Source organism: Falco peregrinus, chromosome 1 (genome assembly GCF_023634155.1).
Source record: "Falco peregrinus isolate bFalPer1 chromosome 1, bFalPer1.pri, whole genome shotgun sequence".
Classification (NCBI taxonomy): domain Eukaryota; kingdom Metazoa; phylum Chordata; class Aves; order Falconiformes; family Falconidae; genus Falco; species Falco peregrinus.
In genome coordinates this window covers 66,437,227-66,452,789 of record NC_073721.1, presented here as the reverse complement: position 1 = coordinate 66,452,789, position 15,563 = coordinate 66,437,227, and the positions used below count along the sequence as shown (strand labels likewise).

At 49.1% G+C, this 15,563-nt stretch overlaps 3 protein-coding genes across 14 annotated transcripts in view; 2 read left to right on the top strand and 1 right to left on the bottom strand.

The window, feature by feature from the left end:
• FLVCR2 (FLVCR heme transporter 2) overlaps nt 1-6,241 on the top strand; it is a 41,503-nt gene extending 35,262 nt beyond the window's left edge. For 2 of the 4 annotated variants that reach the window (XM_055799267.1, XM_027795962.2), the window contains 2 exons: nt 3,534-3,599; nt 4,804-6,241. In XM_055799267.1, the coding sequence (XP_055655242.1) occupies nt 3,534-3,567 (34 nt within the window). In that variant the 3' untranslated portion in view covers nt 3,568-3,599; nt 4,804-6,241. The remainder of the gene's footprint in view (nt 1-3,533; nt 3,600-4,803) is intronic. The other 2 variants (XM_055799283.1, XM_013304467.3) reach the window with 1 other exon arrangement.
• A 545-nt stretch (nt 6,242-6,786) lies between these two features.
• On the bottom strand, nt 6,787-9,212 carry ERG28 (ergosterol biosynthesis 28 homolog). The gene is made up of 4 exons (XM_055793661.1): nt 8,997-9,212; nt 8,787-8,877; nt 7,485-7,603; nt 6,787-7,317 (listed from the first exon to the last, which is right to left on the bottom strand). The coding sequence occupies exons 1-4, from the start codon at nt 9,127-9,129 to the stop codon at nt 7,238-7,240; spliced, it is 423 nt and encodes a 140-aa protein (XP_055649636.1). The 5' UTR covers nt 9,130-9,212; the 3' UTR covers nt 6,787-7,237.
• Nucleotides 9,213-9,380: 168 nt separating this feature from the next.
• The window catches only part of TTLL5 (tubulin tyrosine ligase like 5), a 133,183-nt gene continuing 127,000 nt past the window's right edge, over nt 9,381-15,563 (top strand). For 7 of the 9 annotated variants that reach the window (XR_008747481.1, XR_008747482.1, XM_055806050.1 and 4 more), the window contains exons 1-4: nt 9,381-9,513; nt 9,929-10,092; nt 12,707-12,816; nt 14,718-14,800. Coding sequence is in view for 6 of the 9 variants with exons in the window: in XM_055806050.1 (XP_055662025.1) it covers nt 10,016-10,092; nt 12,707-12,816; nt 14,718-14,800 (270 nt within the window). In the remaining 3 variants the exon portion in view is untranslated. Of the gene's footprint in view, nt 9,514-9,928; nt 10,093-12,706; nt 12,817-13,533; nt 13,610-14,717; nt 14,801-15,563 lie in introns of those variants that run through there. The other 2 variants (XM_055806044.1, XM_027795965.2) reach the window with 2 other exon arrangements.

The following is a 15,563-nucleotide window of genomic DNA, read 5'->3' as shown; positions in this document are numbered from 1 at the left end:
TTTCTGTGACAAGGTGATCTGCTTAACGGATGAGGGAAAGGCTGTGGATGTTGTCTACCTAGACTTTTGTAACACCTTTGACACAGTTTCCCATGGCATTCTTCTGGAGAAACTGGCTGCTCATGGCTTGGACAGGCATACCATTCACTGGGTAAAAAAGTGGCTGTGTGGCCAGGCCCAAAGGCTTGTGGGACAGCCAGTCACAAGTGGTGTTTCCCAGGGCTCAGTGTTGGGGCCAGTTCTGTTCAATATCTTTATCAACGATCTGGGTGAGGGGATCCAGTGTACCCTCAGCAAGTTTGCAGATGACACCGAGTTGCCTGCTGGAGGGCAGGAAGGCTCTGCAGGGGGCTCTGGGCGGGCTGGACCGATGGGCTGATGCCAACTGTATGAGGTGTAACAAGGCTCAGTGCCAGGTCCTGCGCTGGGGTCACAGCAACCCCACACAGTGCTACAGGCTGGGGCAGAGCGGCTGGAAAGCTGCCTGGGGGAAAGGACCTGGGGGTGCTGGTCAACAGCCACTGAACAGGAGCCAGCAGTGTGCCCAGGTGGCCAAGGCGGCCAACAGCGTCCTGGCTTGTGCTTGAAACAGTGTGGCCAGCAGGACCAGGGCAGTGCTCGGCGCCCTGTGCTCGGCACTGGTGAGGCTGCACCTTGAATCCTGTGTTTGGTTTTGGGCCCCTCACTGCAAGAGGGACATTGAGGTGCCAGAGCGTGTCCAGAGACGGGCAGCGGGGCTGGGGAAGGGGCTGGGGCACAAGTCCTGTGAGGGGCGGCTGAGGGAACTGGCGTCGTGTAGCCTGGAGAGCAGGAGGCTGTGGGGGGATCTTGTCACTCTCTACAGCTGCCTGAAAGGAGGTTGCAGTTAGGTGGGGGTCGTCTCTTCTCCCAAGTAACAAGTGACAGGACAAGAGGAAACAGCCCCAAGTTGCACCAGAGGAGGTTCAGATTGGGTATTAGGAAAAATCTTCACTGAAAGGGTGGTCAGGCATTGGGACAGGCTGCCCAGGGAGGTGGTTGTGTCACCATCCCTGGAGGTGGCCTTGGCAGTGCTGTGTTAATGGTTGGACTGGGTGATCTTAAAGGTCTTTTCCAGCTGAAACCATTCTGTGATTCTGTGGCTGCTGCAAGGACAATGCTGACATGCAGAGTCAGATGTGAGCTTCCAGAGGATGCAGTGCTGTGGAGTTGATGACAGTGGGTCTTCCCCTGTCTTGACCCAGTGGAGGTGCACTCCCACGGTAGAGGTAGGCAGCTGGCTTACTGTTTCCTCTGGGGGCTCATCATCCAGAGCATTGATCTACAAGGTGTGATTCTTCCTGGTGAAGAAGCAGAAAAGATCTGATTGGAAAACTGTCAAAATCTTTAGCTGGATGCTCAGCTGTTGAGTGGCTTTGGTGGAGAGTAGGACTGTGGAACAGCCTGATTTCCCAGTGTATTAAAGAACACACGAGGGAAAAACCCACATGTTGATCTCACAGGGAAAGGGCTTCCATTTTCACCTGGTAGTGACTTCCAGTGACAAAATGGAAAGCCTAGAATTTGGCTGAGCTGTTGACTTTGCAGGGAGAAGAGCAAAGCCATACATAAAGCCAGTAGCTTCAGTGGCAAGAATCAGCATTTATCAGCCTGGACTTTCTGTCCAGGAATCACAGCCTCTCAACAGGCACCTGTCAGAGCTCTTGGCTACTGTGTCCACACTGCAGGATGTTTTCCCTTCTTCCTGCAGGACCTACCTTGTGTTTACGAGCAGTTTGTCTTCTATCAGTGCCCTTATCTGCTTATGATTATAATCAAACAGATGTTGCAATTAGTGGAACTTGTAGTGGGAACTAAATTAGCCTAACGGCATCGCGGACACCTTGTCCTCTATTAAGAAAGCTGTAGTGTGGTTCCAGCAATCCTCCCACTTGTGTCTGCCTCAGTTCCCAGAGTGCCAGCAGGGTTAGCTTTCTGCATCTCTAGACGCTTGGATCAAATGCCCGTTTTACACGATAATGAGTCTCTTTGTGGGTTGCCTTTGTTGTAAGTACATCTGAAGCCCTTCCAACATTGTGCCTTTAGGTTTCCTAGTCTGTCAGTTGATTCAGCATGCATGTGACGCTGACAAATATGCTGTGCTCAGCCTGTGCTCATCTGCTCCTGGTTTCCAGTCTGTGCAAACCTTCCTGTATTGTCGTTCAAGAAGAGTCTTAGGCAGCATCTTGGAAATACTTATAAGCTTGTGTAGGTTTTTAAGAAAGCAGCTATCATACAGAGTGCAAGATTTCAAAGTGGCAGGACTGTCTTTTTGTTCAAATTTGGCTTTGCTAGGCCTCTTTGAAACCTGCAAATGTGATTAATGTGTTGAAGGCACCTGAGACTACTCTGTGCTGCTCTTATACAGTGGTAGATAAACTGAAGTTTTTTGTGTGTGTGTTTCTGCGAAGAACCTATTCTTGATAGCAGAGAGTAAGGAACAAAGTGGTTTCAGACTTTGACCTAGTTTTTGAATTGTAATAAAATTTAAAAACTTTTGTCTGGAGTATTATGCTACCAGCAGAACTGAGCACTGGTGAATGGATGATTTGGATGACCAGGGACCTGCTCTGGGTGTACAGCCACAGTAAGTGATTTGTTTAAAACAGGACTGAAGTTCTGCTGTGTCCTGAAACCATATTCTGGATAAATCAGGACTTGATCAGGGCCAAGTACCTTTTTTTGCTGGTTTTACATCTGCCTGGGTGTAAAGACGAATCTGACGGATCTCAGTGCAATACCCAAAAGCATGTTGCTTTTTGCTCCCGAGGCCAGCGTGATTTAGAGGCTGGCTTAGGGCATGAGGGCAAGCCCTAACAGCCCTCAGGAGCTTACTGGAGTCCCTTGCAAGCTGTAGCATGCTTACTCTCTAGTGAAATACTGCCAATAAAAAAAAACCCTGCTGGAATCTTGTGTAGCAAGCAGAAAGTGTGCACGCCATCCTCTGTTTCGTAAACTTCCCTGCTCCATTTCTGTGCTTACTGTATGGCAAGCAACCTTTCCCTCCTATTCCAAAGCCATGGGCAGGCCATCGGCATCCCCTTTTCCAGTACCATGACTCCTGGCTGTGAGAGCAGCCTTCCTTTCCCAAGGTGGTGGAGCCTTGCAGGCTGCCTGATTTCCTACACCTTTGTTCCTGTAGCTCCACGGCAGGCGACAGCTGTTCAGACCCCGGAGGTCCTTGGGCAGCCTGTTCAGAGTTGCCAGAGTGCTTCCATGCTGCATTCTGGTGGGGTTTCCCAAGCCTAAATACAGCTTTCCTCTTACTCCTCCCGCTGGCACTACTTCATGCACGCTGCTACCCCTCCTGCTGGTAGGAGTTCCCTCTCTGCGTTTCCTGGCTTGTGCTTCCAGGCATCTCTCTGAAGCTTTCCTGACCTCACTCCTCAGCTTTGGGATCTTGCTGCTGACCTCTGTAAAACGTTTTCACCGGCAGTTTGTCTAAGAGGCTACTCAAAATGAAACTGTTTCCTATCTCTTGCTTCCATGTTGCCTGAACTTCTCCTGAACTGCAGTGGGGATGTGAACCTCTGTCCTGTGTACCTCTGACTCCTGCCTCAGATGTCAAGTCTTGCCCCACAGTGAGTTAACTCAGAACCCAGGCTGTGGGAGGCTCCGTGTTTACCCTTGCAAGCCTGCATGATGCTGTCTTCTGAATCGGTGACAACTGGGGTGTCTCATTGTAAGCAGAGCCAGAACTTGAAGAGACGTTATCCAAAATCCCCTGGGGGAAGGAGAAGCTTCGGGTTTAATCCTAACACACCCCAGAAAGGCTCAGCAGAGGAGCTCATCAAGCTCCACCCAAGAAGGCTGAACTGGAATTGCAAAAGTTTTGGCAGTTCCATACAGCCCAGGATAGGGTGGTAACTGGGCAGGAGTTTTCGGTTGTCTTTGCTTTTCCTCTGGGAAATGTGTGGGAAATGACTCTACAGCTTCCTCCATCTTAAGGGAAGAAATTGTAGGAGGGTTCAAGGCATCAGACTAGTTCTTCTATAGGATTTATGCAGAAAATTTCTGCATAAGTTTGTTTGTCTTATTCATAAGTGAATGTTTGCCTCTTATTTCTTAGGGCTTTTTAAGATATGAGTAATGAACTTTGGAAAAGGCCTTATCTGTACCACTGTGTGGAATTATCCCAGCCGTTAAGTCCAAGCTGGGGACAGGGAAGAAGCAGGGCAGAGGGTGCCAGCCCTGAATGGGGGGTGGTGATGAAAAGACTTGGAGATGAGCAGAGCCAGCAATCTGTCTGGGAGTTGATGAGGCCCTCAGATATACTAGAGTAAGGACAGAGAGGAGCTAGTAGCTGTGCTGAGCCTCCTGAGGGTGCACAGGATGCAGGTTCTTTCTGGTGCTTGTAGGGACACTGCGCTGCCCCATGGCATGGCGGAGGAGCTCCCAGCTCTTTCCCTTGCCCAGGGAACGGGCCCTGCAGCTTCACCACTTTGAGGCTGATCTTGTGTCACAGTGAAATATCTTCAGTGAGCTGGCTGTGGGGCTGATACCTGGCTGGGCTGGCCCAGCTTCTGTGAATTAACTGTGGTCTGAGGACTACAGCAAGTAGGTTCAGGGAAGAGGGACCCTTGCTCTGCCCTGCTGCCCAGCAGCCCTTGTCTAGAATGGTCTAGAGGAGAAGGGAACCAGGTGCACTCCTTGAGGATGGTGATTCTTGTCTGGGGATTTTTCTGCAGACTAGCAGGAGCTGTAAATTACCAGCTGGTCTCTCTGAGGCCTGGGTCTGGCTAGCCAGGATCCTAACCATATTGTTTTTCTCTCTCTGACTTGCAGAAAGTGATGCCAGAAGCACACACTGATCCCATAGTCCTTGAGGAATCAAAGCTATGAAATGGAGAGGCGGCAGAGCTGGGAGATGCAAGCCCCCTCATTCCCATCTTTGCTACCTACACCGTCCTGTTACATGCACACCATGGCAGAGGGGGCAGCCTCAGGACAGGCGCCCAGTGAACTGCTTGTGGAGGGAGGGTGTGAAAGAGCAAAACAAGGAGAGAGTTGCACTCTTTAGTTATTACCTCTGCATCTTGCTGTTTTGGAGACTTCGCTGCTTGGGAGGAAAAGTTGGGAAAATCCACTGCTTCCCCCCCCACCCCACCATGTACACTTGAAAAAGAGAAAGAGCACAGGCTGGGAAAAGCCATAGTTCCAGGCTAGCCTTGAGCGCATGAGGGTGGCACCCTGCACGTGGCTGTGTCTCCTCTCACAGGCAAGCTGTGACATGAAATGCAGAAGCTGGACCACACTTGCTCTGTGAACAGCCCTGGAAGAGTTTTCAGCTGGCTTTCTGCCTTCGTGCCCGTGATGCTCTGTTGTTGCACACGTGATGGTAGAGGCCTCGGCACATCACCAGCAAGTACAAAGCAGTGCATCTGCCACTGCCAGCTCTGGTTTTATTATGGGGCTTTCCCAGATGAAGCACTCTTAGTCTCTGGATAAACCTCTGCTCAGAATTCACTGAGGTTGCCCTGATATTCCTATATATTAGGAGTAATCGGGAGATACCAATATGCTTCCTTCTGCCTAGAGGCATGGACTAGTTCTTTAGCTTATGTCAAAGCTGCAGCCTAAGCCCAGCCCCTCGGTACACCAGCAATAGGAGTCAGACCACAAGCTCCCTGGGCTTAGGACTGTGTTTTCCTCCTTAATGATGAAGTGCCTTTTGTGTGTTTCAATATTACGTAAATTTTTTTGTGAAGTGTTATATTGAGATAACTGGGCCAGGGCTCTGGTGTTCTTCACAGCCACAGAGCAGGGTTTGAGTATGATGGGAATCCAGATCGGCTCCACTGTGGAAGCTTAATAGAGAACAGGAGAAGCCCTCTTACTGGCATTTGTGTCTCATAGACACTGCCCCTCTGTATGCTGCTGTTTATCTTCTAAACACAAATACAGACCCTGAAATCCCTTCTTCTTCCTTTCTAGCATCCCTCTGCTGGTGGATACAGCAAGTGTCCTTGTACTCCTCAAATCATGTGTGTGTCATTTGAGGGGACAGACACCAAAACCACAACCAGGTGGCAATGGACAAAAGTAGTCCTCTGACACACCATTTTTTTACAAATCATTTTCTGGGTGAAATTGAACAGTCTTTTGACACATTAAAAAATTCAATTCCTATCTGTGATAGCTTGGGATTGAGGATGGGGGTCTAAAATGGCTTTTCAATACAAGGTTTTATATAAAATAAAAATATTTGAACTGTACAATGAAACCTGATATATTCATATTAAATAGCTCCAAGTGTCTGCATCTGGCTTTTTGAATGGCCTGAAATGTTTTGCAGAAGGGAAAAAAAATCATCTTTCTGCTCTGCTACTGTTGTGCTCTTTTCTTTCCGTGTTTTTCCTCTCTTCTGCATTACATCATGTTCCCAGCTAGGAGATGCTGCTGGTTCCTTCCTACCTTTGTGTGCTGCCCATCTGCTTTGGGCATTGTTTCATCTAGGTCTCAGCAACCTGTTCCTGTTTTCTCTGTCTTCTGTAGTTATAGCTCACTGCAAAGGTAGCTCAGTCCTTGCTCACAGATGCTGCATGCAGGTTACTGTCACCAGTATGTTGTGGAAGCAAGAGCTGCAACAACTCCGTTTGTGTGCATGCATGATGTGAGCTCTCAGACCTGGAACTTTGCAGGAAGGTCAGGGAAAGGTGAGTTTGCTGTAAAGAGAGATGATCGATCCTGCAACGTACAGGACAAACTGCTGTTTGCTCTGAGATTGTACATCTGCCTGCTGTAGTGTAGCAGAAAAACAAAGCACCCTGCAGTTTTCTGTCATTTATTAGAAATGGCCCCTGAGGAACACAGACATGCAAGTTACACAGCAGCGCCAGGGCAGCACGCGTTCGTTCTTTCCGTTCTGAAGCGTTCAGTGGATCCCGGGTAGCTCTACACCTCCTCCCCACAGGTATACTGGGAGAAAATTCCTTAGTGCACTGGGCACGCCTGAGACATTGCTGGCCATCCGGGGAGGCAGTCACCAACCGCCCCCTGACAAGCTTTGACACAGACTCCTCTGGGGCTTGGTCTTTGAGCTCAGTCAGTTGCAATGTTGCCTGGGCAAGAGAAAACACTTGGTAATGAAGAACAATTGACAGAGTCCCAACAATGATCCACCAGTGGAACTGGTGTCCTGGAGAAGTTCAGCCGAGCTTTAGTGGAAGTTTGGCAGTGAAGTTAGGAGACAACGCTGACCTACACAGGGCCCTCAGCTTCAGTTTTTCTTCTTGTTCTGTGACAGTGCTTCTACCTCCAGGTACTGCAGGCCAATCAACATCCCCATGATAGAGAAACCTGTGGTGGAGACAGGGGATGAATTGTGTTGAAAATACTAGACAGGAGGTGAGGCATTCCCTCCCACCACACCTTCCCTTAGCTTTTAGCCCCACGGAGAGTTTTCCTATGGGTCATAGCTCCAAGGGGAGTTTGTGGGGGGAGGATGCAGAGCGAGTTCCACTTACTTGCTACCATGAGGGGTGCCATAATTCCAATTGTCAAGGCTGCAGTGTGGTAAATGAAGACCTCGGAGAGGAAGTGAACAAGGGCCAAAAAGAAGGTGAAGAGCGTGATGTAGTAGAGGCTGTTGGAGAGCACAAAGAAGCCAGTTATATAGCCCATAGCATGTGCACCAGCACGGCTGCTGCCCCATCTGTCCTCACTGTGGCAGCACAGAGGGCACTTCGTCCCTTGCCTAGTGGAGTGCAAAAGCTCCCTGGGCGACAGCTGAGAGGAGAACTGGCAGCGTGTTCAGTGGTGCATTGAAAGTCACAGGCGTTATTTGGCCTGGAAGCCGGTGAAGAGGGGAGAGCAAGGGTAGGGTGCTGGTGAAGTGAGAAGCATGTGCGCACACAAAAAGAGGGCGAGACCTGGATAAGAACTAGGGTGACAGGAATTGGCAGCCCCCAGGCTGCATCACCCAGCACATGTTCCCACCTGTGTTCTGCTACTCTCTAGGGGCCACAGCTGTTCAAAGGGAGCAGGTCCAAGAGATGCAAGATAAAAAATGCAAGAAACAACTGGCTTCACGGTAACTGGCATTGCCACCACCTCCTAAAAACAGATAAAATCAAGTATCTGTACCTCCCTACCACAGACAAGCCCAGACAATCCAAGGACACGCAGGCTAGGTGAACACTGAGTTCTGCTGTGGGGCTGGGGGAGGCACTGACAAAAGGGTGAGTTCTAGCAACTTCCAACACAGGTGTTCACAGACCCAGAATCAGGCTGCCTGGAAATCCCCCTCGTAAATACTTGCTACCACAGGGAGAAATGGCGTGCCCCCCACCGCAGCATCAGGCTGCACCTCGAGCATGGTCTTCAGCCCCAGAGGAGCATGTATGGGAGAAGGCAGCGGGCTGAGACCACTGTAAGGGGCTCCTCACCCTGCCACAGCCTTTACCTGAGCTGTCACAGGAAAAGAAGCACTGCCTATCCGTCAGGCCACAGCAGTAGCCGGTGCTTCACGTCAACGGAGCAGCAGTGCCATGTCAACAGAGCAGCGAGATGCTTTCCAAGCTGGAGCTCTGAAATGTGTGCCCCAAGTTCCCAGTTCTCCCGATTTCTGCCAGAGCAAAGAGCCGGTGCGCAGGCTCCCTTTGCAGAGGCAGGAGGGTGCAGCAGTGGCCACCCCCCACCCCCCTATTTACGCGGTCTCAGGGCACCTTTCAGCCCAGCCCAGCGCCCCCCCCGCTCCCTCGGAGCTAGCCGCTCGGGGGGCCACCGGCCCGCAAACCGCAGGCTCCCGCCGGCGCTCCCGTACGTACGTCCTGTTGCGGATGTCGATGGCGCAGAGGCAGCGGATCACCGATGACAGCAGCGTCCAGACGCCGAAGTTTCGAGCCTGCAGCCCGTTCACTGCGCAGAGAAGGGGGGATGCACTTAGAGACCACGCACCGCCGCGCCGGCCGCCCCCCAGACCCGCCAGGGAGGCGCACGCCCCCGCGGCTGGCAGGCGGCCCCCAGGCCCCGCTTACCGAGGCCGGGGCTGGCGGTGTACAGCTTCTCCGAGAGGAAGCTGTGGTCGCGGAAGCTCTGCAGGGTGTTGCCGGCGGCGATCACCGACACCATCACCAGCCAGCTGCGCAGCACGCTCAGGAACCGGCTCATCCTCACGGCCGCCGCACAACCCGCCCGCAAGAACCGGGCCGCCGGCGCCGCCCATTACGGGCCGCGCTCCCCACCGGCCCCCTCCCGCGCCCGCCTCCCGCGGCACGCCCCGCCGCCTAGCGCTCCCATTGGCCACGGCGCGCCGCTGCACCCACGCGCCACGCTGACGCGACGGCCTCCGCCGCCAATCGAAGCCCTGGGCGCCCGGGAGGCGGTCCCGCCTCTAGGCCCAGGCCGCCGCGCGGGGGGCGGGGCGGGGCGGGGCGGGTGCGCGGGCGAGGCGGGCCAGCCGCCCGCCGGTTGTTGTAGTAACGGGGAAGCGGCGGGAGGGGCTGCGGCTGCCGGGCCGCCGTGTCCCGCCCGCGGCGGGCGATGCGGGAGCAGGTACGTGGAGCTGCGGCCTTAGTGCCAGGGGCGGTTGGCTGGCGGCCTCTCCGGCGCTTTCCGCCGCTCTTTCTCTTCCTGAGGCCGCTGGGCCCGGCCGCCACGGGGTAGGCCGTGCTGCGGGCGCGCCCGGGCCGGAGGGCTGTACCCGGGCCGGTGGAGGCCTTGCAGTGCCCGGCTGAGTGGAAGGCTCGGCGCCGGGCAGAGGCAGGAGTTGGTCCGGGGCTGGGCCTGGCGCGGCCTTGTGGGAATGGCCCGCTGGAAGGTGATGCTTCTCCCTGTGCTCCCCGGGCTGGGAGGCGATGTACAGCTTGTGGATAGTCCTGTGGGAAATGAGTATTGATAGGAGCTGGGAGTTCGGTTCCCCTGTTTCTCCGGCTGCGCTGCTCAGCTGTGCTTTTAATCCTTATCGCAGGTAACTGCCCTTGCAGGATCCCTTGAATCTGCAGGAAGGAGTCGGAGAGGCTGCTGTGGCCAGGCTGTATGAAAGCTCTCAGAGGAGATGTCAGTTGGGATGGCTCGAGACCTGGAGGAAACTGGCTCGTCCTCGGAGGAGGAGGAAGCTTTAAATGGACTGGAGTAAGTAGGAAAAGCCTCACTTCTCTACTGTTTCTATCTCCTTGTGTTTCTTGCAGGATTTTTACTCGTCTGAAAAGACAGTTGCATTCCTTACTCTCCACTTATCTATAAAGTGGAAGATGGCTGGTTTGGCCCTCGAGCCAGTGAGCAGGCTAGCTGCCTTTGTAGCCTAGAAGACCACTGTATTTATCGGCGTTGGAGGTGCAGCTCTTCCTTGGCTCCTCTAAAGTCCGTAGTTTCATTGGTCTTTCTCGGTTGTGTTCCTGAGCTGGGAACTTTCCTGATGATGTTTAAGAAAGCAAAGGATATGAGCATCCTTTCTTTTTGCTTCTTTAGTGTTTTGTTTTAGGTTTTACTTTGCTGCAGAGAATGGAAATCGACTGTACAGTAGACTGATGTGCAGTGTTTTAAAAACTTTTTAAAAACCGGTCTTGTGAGAACTGAACTCCTGGACTTCTTATTACTAACATTTGTTCGGTCTATGTGTAGTAACTTATCTGCGCTTGTGAAGGGGTCACTCCATTAATTTTAAAGAAAAAAAAAAAAATTTCCCCGAGTGGAATCTCTTTTCTGTTTTGCCTGGACTTGCTTTAGTATGTCCTGTTTGTTTTCTTTTGGGTTCATATTGTGACTGAGTGCCCAGCTGCAAACTGCAGTAATGGTTTTCTTTCTGTGATCATAGGATTTTATATAACATATCTTAATTTTTTGATGTTTAGAGGAATGTTGCTTCATACCAAGTAGCTGGCTCAGACTTGCCAGAGCCTTGTGGATGGAAAGGTCCGGATGACTTCACCTAGAATGTACTTGTAACAGTGTGTCTGCATCATGTGACCAAGGGTCATGCTAGGAATGAATGACTGTCACCTGGAGGATTGAGCCTTACTGCAAATCCTCAGGACAGGCTTAACACAAACTCCCGTTGCCTCGGCTCATTTTCCTGTTATATAAGGCTTTGGCCTGTACTGTAAATTCTGGAAGCTTCTCAGGTTCCTTCCAGCCTGAACAGCTAACTACACCCTAGTAGCTCATTCTTTTTTTAAAGCTTTTTTCTTTAGAGATGGTGGGAGTGCTGTAAAATTAATTTGTCTGGGTGGTAATGGTAATAACTTGGGTAAGAGGACCAAGGTTACACTTAAGAATACTTGTCCTAGCATCAGAAGGTTGCCCTTTTATCTCTGTTCTTGTGTTCTAAGTGTCTTTTGTAGTTTCTCCAAACCTTTGGCAGACAATGATTGTGCACATTTTATGGACAAATGCTTCTGTGTACCTCTGCCAATCTTTGTCTTTCTTTTTCTCTGTGTAGATAGAGTTGTGTCTATGTAACTCCTCCGTCTCTGTTTTCTGTTAACTTTTCCATGGATCCATTTCCTTGCACAGTGAGAAGTAAGCAGTCTGAGCTTTATTTGCTTAGGAAGGTCAACAGGTTTTCTTTCTGTGATCTTAGCATTTTATATAACAGATCTTAATGGTTTTTGTGTCCTTAATTCCTCTGAGGAGGTGATAGTTCCCAATGTAGTTGTACTGTTTTGGACAGGAGTGATTGTGTATGTAACCTGTAGCTTCAGTGACTGATTGGGGGCATCGTTGTTGAATTCTGGGCTTGCATTCCGCTGCATCTAGCAGAAATTAAAAAGGAAGAACACACAAGTTATCTGTTGTGTTGTGCCAAGCCTGTTCTCATCTGTCAAACTCTGCATGAGTGCCTTTTTGTGCATTTCAGAGTCCAGGATTACAACCAGGCGGCATGCACTGATTTGCAGTTCTTAAATTTGAGACTGGAATCTGGGTTGGAAGGTCTGGTTGTGTGGATGTTGGCCATTATGGTTTATTCTGAATCATAGATTTTTGTTTTCAGGCTATAAATCCAGAGAACTGTAGCTGTGAAAACTCATGGGGTTTTTCCCAAATTACACTCAGCAAAATAAATACAAATTAAATGGAACTCCGACTTAGACTGGCGAGACCAACCTAAAAAGAGGATGATCTGGAAGATTCCCTGTATAGCTGAATACCAAGTGTGTCTAGCGTTATGTGTGAGTCAGCATAGGCAGGGCACAGAAACAACCACAAAACAGCAGCTAAAATGCAAAGACTAAATTTCTTTTTCCTGCCTTGCCAACATGGGGATCCCCAAAGCAGCACCTCGGCAGAGGTACACAAGTGGGGATGCAGACCGTGGAGCTCGGTCCTTGCCAGAGGATCACCAAACCTGCTGTTTGTGCCTGTGTTTCAGGGATTCACACAGATGTAGTTTACCCCTGTGCTTTGATCTTCCCACAGCAAGGCAGGAAGTCTAAAGCGTGTTCAGTAGGGTGTCCCTACATCTATTGCAGGCCTATGTCATCTGAACACAGACTTTCTACTAGTCAAATCCATAAGGATAGACAACAATTAGAAAGATACTTGTATTTTGCTACACCCCAGCTTCAAATCACTTGAGCATGTTTGCAGTCTTCCTTGCCAGTCTTCCGTTATTCTCCCACAGTGTGTTTACCTGTGTCCTGCCCACAGGCTAGGTGGACAAGCATGGAGAATTGGTGTGTCCTCGTTGTAAGTAACTGCTGTGTGTGAGGCTCGGCAGTTGCTTATACAGACTGTCTTGCCGTTTCAGGGATCATCCGTGTATCAAGTGGACTGGTGGTGGCTGCAGGAGAATCCCTGTCTTGGTGTTTCACGCTGAAGCCATTCTGACCAACGACAGCTACCTCCGCCTAATTGGAGGTGGGTGCAGCTACGTGTCAGCTTTTGGCCTGAAGGCATGAGGTGGAAGTCTCTTACTTGAATGTTCCCTTCTCTTTGTGGTGGGGAAGAGGACATGGTAGAAAGGAAATTACAGTCTTCTCTTGTTTCTGAATAGAGATGTTCAGAAACACTTGATCAGCTGGTGAATGTTTATCGCAGCTTTGGGTTGTGACAAGTGTCTGTTTGTCCCTCCATTGGGTCCTGATGTGTTTTGAGTTGAGACTGTCTGCTTGCAAGTCAGACTTGGAGGCTGTGCTAGAACTTACAACCAGAATATAAATGCACCACTCTGTAGCTAAGAACTTAAAATCAGTCACTGCAGTGAATTTTGAGAGGGTTTCACTGGGAAGTAAAGCAGTCAGCCCCACAGTGGTAAGAACAGCGGGAAGCTGTAGTAACAAATCTTTGTCTACAGCCTCACAACTGTGAGTAAAGCCATAAGCAAAATGATTGCTGCTCTGGCAGCACTTGAGTTGGGAGACCAAACCTGTCTAGTGTCATATAAAGGAAAGCCTCTAAATAAGAGGCAGAGCTGTTATAAACAGTCACTCTGGATTGTGAGAGTTAGTGCTTGCGGGCATGTAGAGCTGGGAGCTCATTCTGGATGTGCTGAGTTGGAGAAAAGCTAAAATCTACTCAGCTGCTTTTTGTGAAGATGCTGACACTTCTTTCTTCTCTTGCTTCTCCCTTTCTTAGGTAATTGGTGCCCTCATTTCTAATATCCTATCCAAGCAGAAATGCTTCTGGCTCATTGGGGTAAGGGGTGGAAAAGGTGATTTGTGTGTGGAAACTCCTGATCCTTTTCATGTGAGTTAAAAACATACTTAAATGGTGGCAGAAGCTGATGGTAATAGTAACTTGTATCCTAACTGGAGTGTGGTGTCTCTTCTGCTTTTTCTCAGGAGGTAGAGGCTTTTTATAGTTTCACAAGTCTACTGCTGAATAGTACAACTGTACTATTGTTAAACTTCTGAGCTTTGTCCAGTCCCAGATTATGATGCTTCTTACTCTTTTCTTTAGAGTTATTTTTACTGGTAGAACATATTTTCTGAGGTTTAGTCTAATTTTCATGTTTCTGTTCTCAGTTTGAACCGATTTGTGAAGTGCCTTTTCCAAGTGATTCTTCATTCTAGCATTACAATTTCTGCCTCTGCTTTCTTTGAACACTTTTATGGATTGCCACATCCTTCCATATGACAACCGGCCTCTGGTCTTGCTGCTTGCTGTTTATCTTACACCTTCAGTGCTGCTTACTGCTTTTGGTTTTTATGACTTAGATAGTGATTTTTTTTTCTTACCTTGTCCCATTTGCTTTATTTCCTACTGTTTTTTGCAGTTATTTATTGGAAGATCAGTACAGATGCCTGAGATGTGAATAAAAATTTGGTGTTTTATTTTGGGTTTTCGAGATCTAAAAAGCAATCATATAAGCTAGCCATGTCAGTGAGGAGCATATGGCGTGACTACTTTTAGCTAGGAATACCAATCTTGAATAAAGAGCTGAAATCGTTTGGAGTGTTATAAAGCAGTCTATATAAAAAGCTGTTTAAAATAAAAAATAATCTGGGCATTTTTTAGGATGTCCTGTGCTGTATATTGATATGATAAGTTCAGTGATGCAGCAATATTATACCTAAGGATTGATGTAAGTCAGTTCAATGCCATCATTGGAGTTAATGCCCCAGGAGATGGACGGGCATTTCCTACCATCTTTTGCCTGTTAGGTGCCACTACTGTGTGGGTGCTCCGCTGTGGATGAAGTGTAGCTGTACTGTCGTGAGTCCTGTCATGTTCTGCTCTTGTCTTTGGCAGCAGAGGTAACTTCAGTTTATTCTTCTAGATGCAGACTCTTATTTTTGTGTCTCTTGCCCTCTTAACAGAGCGCTACCACTTATCCTATAAGATTGTGCGAACAGACAGCCGTCTGGTTCGAAGCATTCTGACTGCCCATGGATTCCATGAGGTGAGTACAATGAGCTTCAGATCTGATTATGCACTGGTCTGGGAGGGGATGATGATTATTATTATGGGTTTTGTTTTTTGGTTTTTTTTGTGGTTGGTTTGTTTTGGTGGGTTTTTTTCACTCTGCAGAGTTAGAACGAAGAAGTTGCTGTGGACCCCTGTAAGTTGTTTTGTTTTGTTTTGTTTTTTCTCTTGCATACTCAGCCAGTCAGACAGGAAATATGTCATGATTTTGCTCTCTCAAAGGAGTACCCTTTAGCCTTAAGCCTGCAAAAGTAAGGAATAACGGATGCTGAAATTAGGTCATGTGTTTTTTCTCTTCTCTCTTTCAAAATGTCATCTCACACCCATGGGAAGATCTGAAGGATTTAATTTCTTAGCCTTTGCAAGCTCACAGAAGCATTTGATGTAGTGCTTCACGTTTCTCTTCTAGCACCTGTCTTGCTCTAAAAAATGTCCTATGGGCAGCTAATGACAGTTTGAGAGATGTGTGTCTATGGTGGATTTTCTTCTGAATAACATCTGAATAACATTCAGATGAATAACATCTGAATAACTTGAATAACAAGTTAAGGTCTGACAAGTTTCCTGGAGAAATCTGAAACACTTTACAAATTGGGTTTAAACAGTCTATAAAAAGAACAAAACAGCAAGTTTGTTTAGAAAAATATGACATGGTTATTTCCCAGTACTACTGTGCAGTAGCTTAGAACAGGAGCCTGGCTAGAGTTGTCCTAATATTAGAGATAGGTAGGAGAGATTGT